The sequence below is a fragment of the Panthera tigris genome, chromosome C2, assembly GCF_018350195.1.
Source record: "Panthera tigris isolate Pti1 chromosome C2, P.tigris_Pti1_mat1.1, whole genome shotgun sequence".
In the NCBI taxonomy this organism is placed as follows: domain Eukaryota; kingdom Metazoa; phylum Chordata; class Mammalia; order Carnivora; family Felidae; genus Panthera; species Panthera tigris.
The window spans coordinates 57,891,875-57,908,259 of NC_056668.1; the positions used below are offsets into that span (position 1 = coordinate 57,891,875).

Sequence of the window (16,385 nt, forward strand, 5' to 3'; positions counted from 1 at the left end):
TTTTTTTTCTAATTGCCGAGGGAAAGAATTGCACACCGTTTTCTTCAGGTATATATTTTAAGATCCTGTGCCCCCATTCCAAGCGTTCTGTAATATATGCAGTATGTGGAGAGGAGGCAAGGAAAATAGTGAGGGAGATAAAAAAAAATGTATTTAAAATAATTTGATTCAAATGACCTACTTTCCAAGCCCATAACACCAATGTTTTGTGCCAATCAGATGCATAGGCCGTGCACAAACGGCTTCTCAGAAGAATGCACAGCAGAATGCTGATTGGGAGACATCTTCAAGAGGGTGGCCCTCCCAACTTGGCAGGTGGCCAGGTGAAGGGCCAGATGAAATGGAGTTTTAGGTAGGGGGCCACTCATCTCATTGCCAGTCCCTGGTTGTACTTGACGTTCCAGCATAATTCTTAACAGTGCCCTGTTTGGGTCTCCAAAGTGTCCTGGTCTGGAATGGGCACCCTGGTCTTAGGTCCCCCAGAATGGAGAATATTGGTGTGATGGGTGGGAAGCAGCAAGACTCCAGAGTGAAGAGGGCTCAGGGGAGAATTATTTTATGAGCGTACATTCTGTACAGGGTTTTCCTTAAAAGGCTTCATATAGTGCTTTCCGAAATGCCTCGCAGACTCTCTTCTGACGCACTTCTCGACATCAGTTTATTTTTCTTCGGTGCAGCTTTCATGGGGCCAGTGTGTCTCAGCACAGCCTGGATTTCTTTTAGGCTCACGGGCAGCAGGACCGCATGTGTGTGTGACTCAAGCCTGGACAGATTGGCTGTGAACGGGGTGATAAGAATAGAGAGAAGCACATACCAGTAGACCACACTTCCTGTGCACAGGCCTTTGAATACTGCATTTCACTGTCTGAAATAGCATTCATCTTAAGGCTGGGATCATTTATTCCCCGTGGAATTAAGCAATAGCACTGGCAGCAAAAGCAACTATTTTGGGAAGGAGATGTGGGAGGAATTTTGCCATGTCTGACAGGCTAGGCAGAAATACCCTTCGTGCTTTTGAAGACCACGCTGTTCGCCGAAGCCCCGGTAAATGGGAATTGACGACTTTCAGATAATCCCACATGTAAGTAATGTCCAGGCTAATGTACACACACTGTGATCTGTAAAGGTCAGTAAAGACTGAGTTTAGATGCTTCAACTTAAGTCCCCCAAATGGCAGAAAGAAGAACTTTTCTTTGGAGATGAGCAGTAGCTTCTAACGCAGATGCTGTTGAGAAGGGTTAAAATATAACACCTCGTTCCTGTCCCTCTCTTGACCTATGCCCTAGAACGTTGTTTTTTGCAAATTCCCATGTAAACATTTCTCGATTGTTGAAGGAGTTTCAAATAAGGCAATGAGGGCTGTGCCCCCCCCCTCCCTCCCCATAAAGCTGAGGTGGGTAGGGCTTGGCAGCTGGTGGCAGCTGCAGAGATAAATAAACACCGGGCTCCTGGATGGGCAGGATGCAGGAGCGCGTGGGAAGAGGTTGTGCGGCTATGAGTACCTTCCGTGGGACGAGGCCATGAGGACAGAGCTGCAGCTGGAGACCAGAAGTTCAGTCAGTGAAAGGGAGGTGGGGGCTTAGAGGAGCCAGTTTAATAGTCCTTTTGATCAAGCTATTGTATTTGCGGGGGCTGGGGGGGGCATACTTTTTAGAAGACGGATAAAAGCCAGATACGACTTAAATTTTTCTGTCTTGTCACTTAATTCATGTATTTTAATGGAAACCAGGGAATAATGTTGTTCTGTTCCAATTTAACTTTTCTATTAGATGGTCCTTCAACTAGTAAAGAGCTGACTGCCAGAATTTTGTCTTTATAAATTAGCTGCCATTAGAAAGTGAAAATAGCAGCCCAGTGTTACTTAAAAGTGTTCTATTTTGTTACTGATAACCAGTTTGGAAAATGTTTATCTATGGAAGGCTTCCGAATTCTGTTTTCAATGTGGTACATATAACCACAACAGGGTTTTGTTGTTGTTGTTGTTATTTTATCATTTTTCTTTTCACTTTGGCCTTGGAATTATTGTGGGAGGCAAAGATGTTGAGGTTCCCCACCCCAAAGAGTGCTATCCAGGCTTATGATAAGCATCTCATAAATTATATCCTATGCCTCACAAATGTATAAGTGAATTTGCTTAAAGTCAAAAACATCAATATCTACTTGTTTTGCATGGGAAACTTGGTGAAGGGTCAGTAGTGGTATTATAGATATTAATGGCCTGTGTATTGATTTTTTTAAGTTTATTTATTTATTTTGAGAAAGAGAGAGTATGTGCAGGGGAGGGACAGAGTGAGAGCAAGAGAGAGAGAGAGAGAGAGAGAGAGAGAGAGAGAGAATCCCAAAGCGGGCTGACTTGTCAGTGTGGAGCCCAATGCAGGACTTGAACCCACGAACCATGAGATCATGACCTGAGCCAAAACCAAGAGTCACATGCTTAACCGACTGAGCCAGACACCCCTTATATTGATTTTTGTAAGCAAGTGAACTATCATTTTATTTTTCAGTTAACTGAACCAAAGATGTAATGGTATCAGAATCTGAAATACCTTGATGTCTTTCTATCTGGACTTGACATGAAGAGTTTTTCATTTTTATGCAATATTTCTACTTCTTTATAATTTTATTTTTTCTTGATTTTTATTTTGTGTTTATTAATTTATTTTGAGAGAGAGAGAGCACAAGTGGGGGAGGAACGGGGCGGGGGGAGAGGGAATCCCAAGCAGACTCTGCACTGACAGAGCCCTATGTGGGGCTTGAACCCACGAACCATGAGATCATGACCTGAGCTGAAATCAAGAGTTAGATGCTTAACCAACTGAGCCACCCAGGTGTCCCTCTACTTCTTTATAATTTTAATTACTCATGTGAGAAAATGGTGGAAAAGACCTTTATCTTGTGAGAAGATGTAAGAAAAGTATAGAAAAATTTGAAGCATGTCAAGAAAAAAATATTGAAAAAATTTCAAAAAAAATTATATTTTAAATTAAAAGATCCTCTAAGTAGTATTCATCTTTTTGTGCATCTATTTGTCTAGGATGTTAGAGAATTAATTTTAAGTGCAAGAGTTAAGTTGGCTAATATGTTAGAGGCAGAGAGATAGAAATGGAAGGAGGGTGGAGATTTTTTAAAAAGGAGATTGAGGGGCACCTGGGTGGCTCGGGTGGGCAGCCGACTCTTAATTTCAGTTCAAGTCATGATCTCGCCATTCCTGAGTTCGAGCCCTGCATTGGGATCTAGGCTGACAGTGCAGAGCCGGTGTGGGATTCTCTCTCTCTCTCTCTCTCTCTCTCTCTCTCTTCCTCTCGTGCACATGCTCTATGTGAGTAAATAAGTACATAAGTAAACTTAAAAATGGATTTACCTGTGGGATGAAATTGCCAGTGGTCCCAGCCTCTTCAGTCTTTTTATTTGTGATTGTCTGCATTCTCACACACTCACTGACCTTCCCGTCTTCTGTGTTCTAGGAGAGACAGCGTCTGGAGACGATCCTCAGTCTCTGTGCTGAATACACAAAGCCCGACAGTCACTTGTCCACTGGCACCACCGTGGCAGATGTTCAGAAAATCAATAAGGAGCTCGAGAAGCTGCAGCTGTCTGATGAGGAGTCTGTGTTTGAAGAAGCCGTGATGAGCCCTGAAACCAGATACAGGTGCCACCAGAAAGGCTCTCTCCAAGAGACGGACTTGGCGGTCTTCGGGGGCGTTGGTCAGAGCAGCGCCAGCTTCCTTTCCCCCAGGAGCATCAGGAATGAGGACCTGCTCAGGGACCTCACGTCTGCCTTCCTGAAACCTTCCAACGAGTCCGCTTATCTTAGTATCCTACCGAAGGTAAAGGCTACAGAGCAAGAAAGACCAGGATTTAGGGCCTGGGGCTCTCTGCATCTGCATTGGCCTAGAGACTAGAGGTTTTACCGTGCTTGTTTTCCAAAATGTTTTCAGTGAAGCTTCCATTTAAGAGGTAATTAGCTAAACAATGTGCAGCAAATTAGGGTGTTTAGTGTGAAGTAACAAATTTGCACTGTAAAAAACGTAGCAGTACAGAAAAGTAAAAAGAAGGAAGTTTCTCTTTTCTCTGCCCTCTCCCAGTTGTACACCTGAGAGATAAACACAAAGTATCTTACCTGCCTTCTTAATATTTCTGTGCATATACAAAGCCCCATGTTATAGGCACAGATGTACAGATACACATAGCGTTCTGGTCTTTCTTTCCTCACTAAATGTCTTACACATCTTTGTGTTTCAGTACACACAGCTCTGCCTCATTCTTTTCAACAGCTGAATAGTATTCTCTTGTTTGGAAATACTAGTTATTTTATTATTTTTTTTAAGTTTATTTGAGAGAGACAGAGCACGAGTGGGGGAGGGGCAGAGAGAGAGAGAGAGAGAAAGAATCCCAAGCAGGCTCCATGCTGTCATCATGGAGCCTGATGCAAGGCTCTAACCCATGAAACTGAGAGATCATGACCTGAGCCGAAACCAAGAATCAGACACTTAACCGACTGAGCCACCCAGGCACCCCTAGAAATACTATTTAAATTGTTTTCTACTTTTTTTATTAATAAAACCTATATGCAGCAAATATTCTAGTATGTGTGTGTGTGTGTATATATATATATATATACACACACACACACATATATATATATATGTATAGATAGGTAGATAGATAATCTATACAGATATATCTATACAGAGATATATATATATATACCTATATATATGTCTATATATATATTTGCACCACTGTGCAAATGTATCTGCAAGATCACGTACTAAAATTGAAATTAATGGATGAAAGAGTTTGCATATTATTCATGTTAGTCAATTATTCCAAATTATACTCTGAAAAGACTGTGTATTTCCAGGCGACACTTTCGCTAACAGTTTATGGGCACCCCTTGCTCTTCATACACTTGCCAAGGCTGTATATTATCAAAATTCTTCAACTGGCCTGATTAATTGGTGTTTAATTTGCTTGTCTTTAATTATGCATGAAGTTGGGCATCTTTTCATATTTTAGTCGTTAAGTTGTATTTTGACCCACTTCTTCACGTTCTTCACTCATTTTTAAAAATTGTCTTGTTTTTACTAAGTAGTGAGAGTTATAAGAAAATTAGTCTCTTATCATGAGTGGTCTTCCCCTTGACTTTACTCCTGATATTTTTTAGATATATAAGAGTTTAAGATTCACAGTTAGTCATAATTATTACTCAGTCTCCTGGCTGTATATTGATTTTAAAATGTCTTCTGAATTTGAGGATTTCTTAAATGGAATTGAAGGAGAATCTTCTGGTGTTACTTTTTTCACATAAGTTAGGAATCTTTTTTCAATGAAATTAAAAATTGTCCTATGTCTTTTCTAGAAAGGTCATAAGAGAGCCGTAATAAGATATAAATTTTATTGGAATAAAATAAACACACAAAAAGTGGTAATAAGGAGGAAAAAACAGAAACCATAATCACAAGAATTTACTTAGTTAAATAGACAGGATTAGGTTATTAAGTAACTCTGATCATTAAGTTCAATTCTGAGATTCATGGCAATTATGGCCAAAAGATCAAAAACAAAAAAGACATATCAGTTAAAATTTTGTTATAAGAGGGACACAAACTGGTTAAGAGAAAGACGTCATCATGATCCCTAATTCTGGAGGTAGTTTATCACATGGAGTATAGTTCAGGGGGAATTGGTGTGTTTGTTTTGTCTTTGGCCACAACAAGACTTTTTCAGTGTTCCTAGTTAGTAGTCCACATCTACCTTGAGTCCCTTCTTCATCTGCATTAGGACTCGGAAATGTGCAATCCTTCTTTCTCCTGATGACCACATTGACCTTCCTCATTCTCAGTGGAGAGCAGTTCTGAATAGGACATCTGTCTCTATTGCCAGAATGTTGTAACTGTTAGAAACTAGGATCTGGGGGGCAAATCAAAAGTCGTTTGTGTTCAGGCAAAGTAAATGGCCCACCGTTTGAAGACTTGAGCTGTTTTCATCAACCACTGGGTTTTCTTTGAAGTCCGTGGCTTCCTTTACATTTAAAATCCTTTCCCATTTCTTCCATCATGGACAGCTGCCAGATTTTTGTTAAAACAGTAAGCTGTGTGTGTCTCTCTCTAAGGACAATCTTTAGGGAGACAGGTTTCCTCCTGAAGAAGGCTGTGACAAGAAAGCTGCTGGTGTGTAAATGGGCGGATCATGGCAGATGTTTTTAATTGCTCAAATATGCTTTTGTGGAAAAGGAGGCCTCTGAAGCTTCCAGCAGCCTCCGTTGTGGCAAGACATAGAAGACCGTGCATCCTTTCGAGACAGGAAATATCAAAGGCACCTCTGGTTACAGGCAACAGCTTAGACAGGCAGCAAGTGAGGGGGATGAGTTCCAAGGAGGGAGGTTTGCATTTATTACTTTTTGGAGACAGATATATGTTACTTCAAGACAACAGACGGAAGAATGCTTTCTTAAAAGTCCTGCCCATTTGTTTTGGACGCTTTTCTCTTAGTCATCTGCTCGCTGAATTCCTGGCTTAGCAAAGGACAGTGTTTGTTATTAATCGATCTAAGGATGAGTGGAGAAGAATGTGAAAACACTCTAAGCTGCTTTAAGGAAATGAAGATTTTAATGATATTTAGGAAACCTGAGATTTACCATTCTGGAACTTGTTTTACCTAACACTTAAAGATACCAATGACCTTAGAAATAGGCTAATTTTAACTGGCTTTTGTGAACTTGTCTTCCTCCCCCTGAGGTGAAAGCTGAGAGTAGCTCTCTCTTCTTTCTCCCTTTTTTCCTGTCACGTTGAGATGGGATTGGCGCATGGCACCGTGTTCGTCTGTGTATGGCATCATGACCTGACAGACACATATTGTGACATGATTACCACAAGTTTAGCTAACATCCATCACCTCATTTAGTTATTTGAGAAAAAAAATGTTATTTTTCCTCGAGAACTTTTTCATTCTTCTCTTTTTAGTAATCATTCTGTCTACAGTGGACAACCCTGACACTTGTAACTTCCTCTGGTTGCAAGAAATTTCTAAGAAGAGATTGGGGGGGAGGGGGGAAGGCAGCTACAAAGTGTCTTGTTCCTACTCTCCCTCCCCTTTCTCTGTGGAGGCCAGGTTACCTCAAAGAAGGGATATTTAGAGATGTTCATACATGTGTAAATAATATTTTCATCCCATTCTATCACAAACCATTCAGAGTTTTAGAATGCCTTTGGAAGCTATTGCTTTTTTATAAATAACAAAAAGAACAACCGTTTCCTAGAGAGCATTTATTGCTATAAACAGCCTCTCAAGTTGTCTGTTATCAAATATGCCGATGGTGATAAATTTTTTAGAAACTTTCAGTTAGACATTTATAATTGCCACGGTTCTCTTTCTTCACCCACTGCTTGCTTAGAAAGTTTGTAGTTATGCAGATTGTTCGGTTTTTGTTTTCTCCTAATGCTTTACTTCCACCAAGTGAGAGAGATATTTTTAAACCCTGTTGGCGGTTGAAACCTAATATGAAATGTTGACCCAACAGGATACTGGCCTTCTTGAGGCTTTCCTGCTAGGATTACACGTCAGTGATTTTGGAATGCCATTCACTGTTACAGGCGTCCCTCACGCCCTAAAACGGGCACCTGAGTATTAGGACAATGAGATTCATTGTCTGTGATCAAAAAAGGTCAGCAGTTGTTTTCTTAATTGGTAAAATGCTGCATTGAAGTTGGCCATTAAAGGGCTAAATGTTAAAGCTTGGAAGGTCCGCATACCTCTGCGAATCAACCGGAGATACTGTGGCATTTCATTTGTTTAATCTCTGTGAGGAGCAGTGAAGTAGGGTAAAGAATAAAGAATATGAATAAAGAATATGACATGATGGCTATCTTCCTAAAGTTATTTTTAAGATCATTAAATAAATGAACTTAGCACGGCATACCAAATGTTAATGATCTCTTTGGTTAGTATGAATATTCTTTGTACCGATTTATGAGTAATTTTCAATAATTTACTTATGGAGGCTGCTCTTTTCACTGTGCAATTGTGAAATTGTTTGATGATTGACTTACTAATGAAAAGAAATAATTTCTTTTTCAAAGAGAGATAGAAATTAAGTAAATAGTGTGCCAATCCCCCAACACCCCTTGACCTACAGAGAGACTGATCTCTATCAGGTGGTATCTAGGGTGACTAATCGGAAATTCCTGAAAGAAGAGGCTATTTTCAATTCACTCTACTCTCTTCATAAAACAATAGGCAGTCCCATTTTGGCTAAATGTGTATGATCTAAAATATTTCTTTATTTCCTGGGCATTTGTGGTAACTCTGTTACACCTATGGGGTGTAAGTATGCCCTCTCTTACTTAATTTCTTTCCTGACTTTCACTTTCCTTTCCAAGGGAACACAGGTTTTTCTGTGAAGTGGTTTTATAAATGATAACCAGTGTGCTATTTTGTGTCATAAAAGCCCATCGGCCCAGGGAGTGTCTTAAACATTAGACGTGAAGAAAGTAGTGTAGGATAAAGACAGTAAGTAGTGTGCGAGCACAAGTGAAACATGACTTTATATTAAGTGTGTCGTTTTTAGTCATCTGGGGAGTCACTAAAGTAACGGGGTCTTGTATTGTCATGGTTTTTCACTTCATGGAACATTTCGGTGAAATGGGCCAAGTGTATCGTGTCCTCACTTTTCCACCATGTGTTGGAAAAGAAACAAATCAGCCTGAATACTCATCTGCAGATAAGCCTAGTAGTGGGACGCAGTAGTGAGGCTGGAGATTGAAGAGACTGTTGTAGGAGATGTGCTCACTTGGAGATGGGAGAGAATATGGGGCTTGGCGTGAGGGTAGCAGCCTGTTCAAGAGATCCCTGAGGAAGATGTCAAAAGTCTTGTCTAGCTCTAGTTCTAGTTCTTGGCCATGCCAAACTTTCTCTGTAACCTTAGAGAAGTCACTGTAATTTCTATGGACCACAACCTCCTCATCTGTAAAATCTCTTAGTTATTTCAGCTTTAAAAGGATATGAATTGGTAAATTTAAGTTGGTTGGTATGAGGTAACTTAAGAACCTTACTGCTGGGGATCTGTGAGAAAATGCACAATTCCAATTGAACAATCACAAGGATGCTTTTAGAATTCCAAGAGGCACAGAGACTGTGAAACACTAGACTTACTACTGGTTTATAAATTGGGAAATTCTGGAGTGGAAATGTGAATAGCCCTTTTCTGTGTTGATTAATTGCAGACCCCAGAGGGTATAAACGAAGAACAAAGGATTCAGGAGTTGGCAGCAATGGAAGAGACCCGGATAGCAATTCTCAATAACCTCGAGGAACTTGAACAAAAAATCAAAGATATAAATGACCAGATGGATGAATCTTCCAGAGAGGTATAAACCAGGGTTTGACTTTTTACCCTTCTCTTTTTTCCTCTCTTTCCTTCAGCTTAAAAATATTACTGCCTATTAGGGCATAGGCTTTGGAAGCAGAATACATAGAAATCAACATGAGTTAACATTTTTTTTTTCAGTGAGTCCTGTATAGGGTAAAAATACCTTTTTTAAAATATTTCTTTTTTCCTTGTCTTTTTTTTTAAGTCAGATGAAACAAACATATGAAGCCATTTTTAACGAACTCTGGGTATAACCAATTTTGTCTTAACTAGTGTATGTTTTCTGACTTTCTACATGCAGATCTCAGCTGAGGTCCCACATATTTAGGCCTCCAAGTTCAAATCCAACAAACATTTTCTGAATATGCTCACTATGCGTTGGACATCATGTTGGTACACAGGGGGATTTGCATATGAATCAGTCCTTGACCTCGCTTCTGGGCTTTGTAGACCAGAGAGGAAACAGACACATGGTCTGTTACTGTATCTCCATGGAGCAAGAAGGAACAAATGATTCTGCCTAGCATGTTTATACTCACAGATGATGCAGATAGCTATAAGTAGAAGGGGACTGCTCACCTGTCATCTTATACACAGCCCTTGGATGCCCCTCCTGCTGACATTGCTAAGAATCCATTGCTTGCATGCTGACTGGGTGTAATTTTCACCTCCCATGCTCTGTGGACAAAGAAAGACACGGCTGCTCCCAAGATGGTTCGTGCTTGAGCCTGAATCTGAGCAAATCGGCAAAATATTATTGAGAAGTAAGCAGAAGAGGGGTTATAGTAGAAAAATTAAATGATAGGTAGGTTTCTTAGTGAATATATTGTGGGCTCACCAGCTTCCTTACGTAGGAATTCCGAATCTCAACTGGACTCTCGGAACTGTTCTCTATGGCACCAAAGTCCGGCTGATAACGTAGTACTTTTTGAAATTTGTAGCTGTTAAAAATGCATCTCTAACGTGGGCAGTTGAGAATCTCTCTGAAAGTGAAACACCTCTGAGCTTTGTTTTGTGTCCCCAGTTGGATATGGAATGTGCTCTTTTGGACGGAGAACAGAAATCTGAAACAACTGAACTTATGAAAGAGAAGGAGATTTTGGATCATCTAAACCGGAAAATAGCCGAACTGGAAAAGAACATTGTTGGTGAAAAGACCAAGGTAAAAGAAAAGTATATTTGAATGCAATCTTTATGAGTAACATGGTGGTTCTATTTGTTTGGATTTAAATGCCATATGAATTCCCTTGGTTTTGGATTTGTGTGTCATGCTCCTACAGACAGTAGTACCAGAGGAAAGTCTTAAGATGAGGTAAGTTCTTCCCAAAGAACCGTCAGGGACTGAGCAGCAGGTGCTAAGGGAGTAGAGCCCATGAAACTTTCGAGCTGATAGGAAAGCTTCTCCTACTTGAGATGAGTGACTTAATTGCTTTTTTCCAACAGCCTTGCTGCTCTTCTGATTGTGCTGTGTTTTTTTGAAAAATGGTTTTAGTATACTAAACTTCTTAACCACTGGTGTCCTATAGGGGATGACTTAAGCATATTTGAATACGGTTGTCTTTTTTTTTTTTTTTTGTCATTTTTCTGGTTGTTATTTTCTCTGGGAAATAGTTTACTTACTCTCCTACCACATTTGGAGTCAGTGATGGCTAAACTAAGCCTAAAATTAAAAAAATGAAATTCCGATTTAGGAAAGAGAAAGCAAACGAACTTTAACACGTTTTTTTCTTTTTTCCTTGCTCACCATCTTCTTTACTAAGCCGAGAAAAGGCAAAAAATTCCGTTTGAGCAAGTTCTAGTAGGCAAGGATTTCTATGTGGAAGGATTTCTGCTGAATGCGGCTTCCTTTTTTAGGCTCTTCTTTGTTTGAGACCTATAAATAAGGGCATTTGATCTTGGTGCCAGAGAATGAGCTCAAAGTGATATTGTCAGAAATTGATGTCAGACTAAAAGCTGCACATCAATTTCTTGGTTGCCTGCTTGTCAAGATTAACTACACAGCTTTTTCACATTAAGTTTTATGTATGTTCCTTCAAGCTCCAGGCTTTGAAACAGTAAAGAATCCATTTGGGTAGGTGGTATGTATGTCTTTAAAAGCTCAAAACCAAGTCAAAGGATTAATTGTCTAGATCCGCACTTAAGGAGGATGATGCTTTTCAAAGATTCTGCCCTGATACAGCAAGGAACAGTGGGAAGCAGTAGATGTGTTTGTTTGGGGTGCGTATTAGTATTTTACTATTTATGTCATACTGGAAAACTCATGGGACATAGGATAGGGTATCCTGTTATCTATGAGCCTCTCTGCCTTCCCCATCCATGTAGCATGTGGTTATTTATCTTTGTGCAGCCCACATATGGCACGACCCACAAATTCTATTTGTCTCCATCATTAGCATGAGACAGAAAAGTGAAGCAAGTAGGGTCAATGCTTAACCCCACTTCCCAGGGAAAGTTGTGTCATATTCTGTGGCCCTCAGGGCATAGTAGACCTCCAGGAACACGGGCAGAAACAAGAAAGGAGGCCACCTCCATCCTTCCTATTATTGTGTTGGTAAGCCTGACAGACGCTCTGCATAGGAGAGGGGACAGTGGAGGCTTTAAGTGTGGGATTGGCCCTTGCAGCTGTTGGGAGATTCATTAGTCTTAGAAAGTTGGATTATTGTCTGTCATCACACAATGTGAAAAATGGCAGAAACTGGCTTTGGGATTCCAGAGAAGGATGAGGGAAGTGGAAACAGACCGGGTGAGATGATGTTATACATACTTTTGACAACCAAAGTCAAATAGAGACTCAGCACCACTTGGCAGCATCATTGTGTTTTTCAAAGAAACTTAAACCATTTTATGACATGGCTATTTCATTCTTTTACTCTACTCAAACCTCTGGTCCATTTTCCTTCCGCTGAGATGACCTCACCACCTACTTCCCTGAGAAACCAGATGTATCCCATCCCTTCAAGCTAAGGAGGGTTCCCTCTTCCCCTCAAAGATAAGTGCCTTAAAGGTCAGTTCTTGTACCCTATCACTCCATTGTGAGCCCTCTTCCTCACTTCCTGATTTACCATTCCCCCAGATGCAGTTGGCTGAGGCCCCCACTATTCCATCAGGTTTGTGCCTGTTAAGACTCCTGAAGCCCTAGGTGCCGCCCACCTCACTGCATGCTTTTTAGTCCTCTTGTGATCAGACTTCCTGAGCAGCATTCAAGACAGGGGACAAACCTGTGTCCTTGCCCTGGCCCCTCCCCGCCCCACCCCTTGGCCTCTGGGTGCCCCCTCATCTGGTATTCCTTGTCTTTCTCTTATTCATTGTCTCTGACTTTTCCAACTGAGTTCCCTTTGCTTGTCCCTCTGCCTCTATACAACCAGTTGTTAGAGTGTTTGTCTCTGAGCTGAACCCTCTTCTCTTGTAGCCTCACATTCTTTTATAGCCACGGCTTCCCATCACCTGTATATGCTGGTGACTGTCGAGTGTATGTCTTTAGCCTACAACCCTTTTCTGAACTTCTGACTCCTATCCAGTAGCCTACCCGACATCTACACTCAGAAATTTCACGGCTATTGCCAAGTGAACACTCATAATGAACTCTTGATCCTTCCCCTTGTCTTCCAAATCCCTCCCCGGCCACCCACCCACCCCTGCCTCCCCTCCCTCCCCACCCCCCGCCCTGGCCTCCACCAGTCCTCTTCTTCCTCCACTTTTCCCAGTCTGGGCGATGGCATATAGAGCCACCTCTAGGTCCAAATAGAAACCTGGAGGTAGATCTTGACACTTCTTTTTCTCCATCACCCTCACATTATAGTGATTCCAGAAAGAGTTCCCAATTACTTCAACCTCTCAGCATCTCCACTAACAGCCTTCTCTTCTAAACCATCAGAATCTCTTCTTTAGTTAACATTCCATTTGCTTTCCTTTAGTTCCTTCTCTTCACAGCAGTGAGAGTGATCTTTAAAAATACAGAAATTGGGTCATGGTGCACCTGGGTGGCTCAGTCAGTTAAGTAAGCATCTGACTCTTGATTTCAGCTCAGGTCATGATCCATGGTGAGCGTGGAGCCTGCCTGGGATTCTTTCACTCCCTCTCTGCCCCTCTCTCATTCGCTCTAGATAGATAAATAAATAAGTAAATAAGTAAGTAAATAAATAAATAAATAAATAAATAAATATTAGATCATATCATTCTGATTTGTGTTCCAGCATATTTTATATAAATCTTAATTCCTGAGCTGGCATGTGCCTTTCTGTCATTTTACCCTCCTTCATATGATGTGCACGGTGGCCTTCTTTCTATTTGTTTAGACAGCCATCCTCCCCCACTTCCTGCCAGATCTGTTTCCTTGCAGATCTGTTTCCCATGCCTGGAATTCCCTGTCCCATATTCCATATCTTGTCGGTTCTGTCCTTCAGGGCTTAGGTTCATTGTTAGCTTTTCAGAAAAGCCCTTTCAGGCTGTTCCAGTCCGGAGTGTGTTCTCCCTGTTGTTCTTTTAGTCCTTTTACAAATCACATTTCATGATTCACATTTGCTTTGGGCTTGTGAGGTATTGATCTCCCTCTCTAGCCTGTGAAATAGAGCAAGGCCCCGCTAGCCACTGTTTACCCAGCTTACGGGAGATGTTAGAATACCACCCAGCATGCGTTGGGAATAGTGTCCCTGCGTCTCCTGCTAACAGTGAGTCCAGGCTGGGCCTTAACAGAAACACAGAGCCAAACACCTGCTCCAGAGCTATGTGCTGCCAAGTTCAGGCCATCTGGGATGGTCTGCTTATGTGCACATGCCAGTGGATTTCTAGTCAGGCTGCCAGTGGAGCCCGAGTTAAGACAGAAGGAGGAAGTGGCCTTTGCCCTTTTGGATCTCGTTTCCTTTTCTATACACCTGTTGCTGCTGTCAGACATAAACTGTGGAATGAGAAAACCAAAACCTGAAAAGATATCCCTGCCAGGCAAGCTCTGCTTCAGATGTTGATGGCACATCCTATGAGCCTGGTCCTAGTGTTTTGGAGACAAGGCCTGGGGCCATAGGAAGAAGGCTTAATAACACCTCAGATTTCAAACACTGGTGTGAAATTACCGACATCGTTTCCTTGGCGATCGAGGCCAGTCTTTACTATTGTCTCTTACCGGCTTTGGGGACTGTGATTCTGTTTTACCTATTTGGTATAAATGAATGTACAGGTATCACTCGCTGCGAAAGTTCACGTTATGCCACTTCACGTTTGTGCAAGACCTCCATTAGTACCTGTTTTCACTAACTCAAAGGAACCGCAAGAGGATTTGCGCTTTTATGAAAAAAGGCAGGAGGTGAAAACAGCCTTCAGGTGTGTACCGCACTCAGCGTTTACCCCGCAGGAAGCAGCAGAGTGGCGCCCCCAGGCGCCCTCCCCGGGAACTACAGCAGCCTCTTAGCATCAAGCCCCCACCGCCTGACCATTTATGTCGTGCGTCAGTTAAATGGGCAAGATGTGTCCTAAGGTATCAGAAAAACCTAACAGAGGTTATTTGGGGGGGGGGGGGGAGGTGTCTGGGAATGCTTAAAACTTTCCCCCTATAAATTAGTGGTAATTGCTTCTTTGCTTTACACCCTTTACGCTTTATGAAAGGTTTCATAGGAGCGTTCCACTTTCAGGTACAGGGAGAAACCTGTACGTTAGAGATGACTACTATTCATTATATGTTACCATATAAAATATAAACTGTAGACATATTTATATATACAATATAAAACAGAGACCATGTGTTCAATTATATATTTACTGAACATTTTTGCAGAGGCTCCTTGAGCTCACTTTCCCTCTGCCCTCATGGGTTCCACTGTCAAGACCATCAAGACGTCCATTTCCATGCGGCTCTATACCACCTGCCTGTCATGTCCTCAGACAGTAGCTACATCACACATAGAGTCTCTAGGAACACGGATAAACCCTGCACAAATACAAGTATCGGACTAGAACATAAGTCCAGAGAGGATATTTATTTGAAGAAGTGGTAAGCAAAGAGGCCATAGTGTTTTTCTGGGGCAAGTAAAAGGAGAGACAATTACTAATCTCTGCCCTAGTGAACCGATTCAGTTTAATGAGCTTGGTGGCAGAGCAGAGAAGCCAGCAGAACCATGAAGCTCAGTTCTGGCGAAGGCCTGGTTGTGGACTGGCTTCCCTTCTTTCCACTCTCCCTGCACCCCCCCCCCACAACTTTCCCCCTCTAAGCAAAGCCCAAAGGAAGGGACTGCTGAGCAGGTGTGGACATACGCATTTCTTTATGTAGGTTTCCTTCTGGTTTTGCCTATTTCTGACTACATTAAGAACCCAAAACTAAAAATAGTTTTCCAATTTCCTCTACTTTATTATAGAGGAATTGCAATTTCCTCTAAGATTATTCTCTTTGTCTCCTTTGGCATACAAAACTCCGTAGTTGTACTGAGGTTCAGTAAAATGGTCAAGGAGGGGCTGTGCGTCCGTAGTCTTGTTGAAGAATCTTTCCATTACCCGGATGCTCATCATAAAGCTCAACCATTCTTTATTTTAGGATCTGTCCCCACACAGATAGATTATGGTGTTTTGTTGCTTTCCTGGCCTGTACATTTTCATAACAAAACAGGCTTAAAAGTGTGAGTTGAAGCTTAAATCACTCTATGCCATACGCCATGTTCCACAATGAAATCTTAAGTTATTTGACTCATTTTTCTACAATAAGCGTATATCATTGTATCTTAAATGGTTAAATTTTATTCCCCATTATTATCTTGCCAAAGTACCTGTTACTTCCTCTCCATCCTTCCTTCAGAGCCAGGGGAAGACAGAGAGCCTGGCCCCAAATTCCTCAGCAAAGTGTTAATGCCTCTTGAGTACAGAGTGTTTGCCAAGTCACAGTCATGTTCAGAAGGGACCCAGCCCTTCCCGTGCCTCTTTCTTACATTTCAAAGTCAGCTCCTTGGCTAGAGGAAGTGGAAGTATATCGTGGGATTTGGGGATTAAATCAACAGGATTCCAGATTAGGGTTATTTTTTCTGGCAGTTGTTTGATT

At 41.5% G+C, this 16,385-nt stretch overlaps 1 protein-coding gene across 3 annotated transcripts in view; it reads left to right on the plus strand.

The window, feature by feature from the left end:
* Window positions 1-16,385, plus strand: part of PHLDB2 (pleckstrin homology like domain family B member 2) — a 110,152-nt gene that overhangs the window by 38,155 nt on the left and 55,612 nt on the right. For all 3 annotated transcript variants that reach the window (XM_042999009.1, XM_042999010.1, XM_042999011.1), the window contains exons 3-5: window positions 3,465-3,827; window positions 9,225-9,368; window positions 10,395-10,532. In XM_042999009.1, coding sequence (XP_042854943.1) covers window positions 3,465-3,827; window positions 9,225-9,368; window positions 10,395-10,532 — 645 coding nt within the window. The remainder of the gene's footprint in view (window positions 1-3,464; window positions 3,828-9,224; window positions 9,369-10,394; window positions 10,533-16,385) is intronic.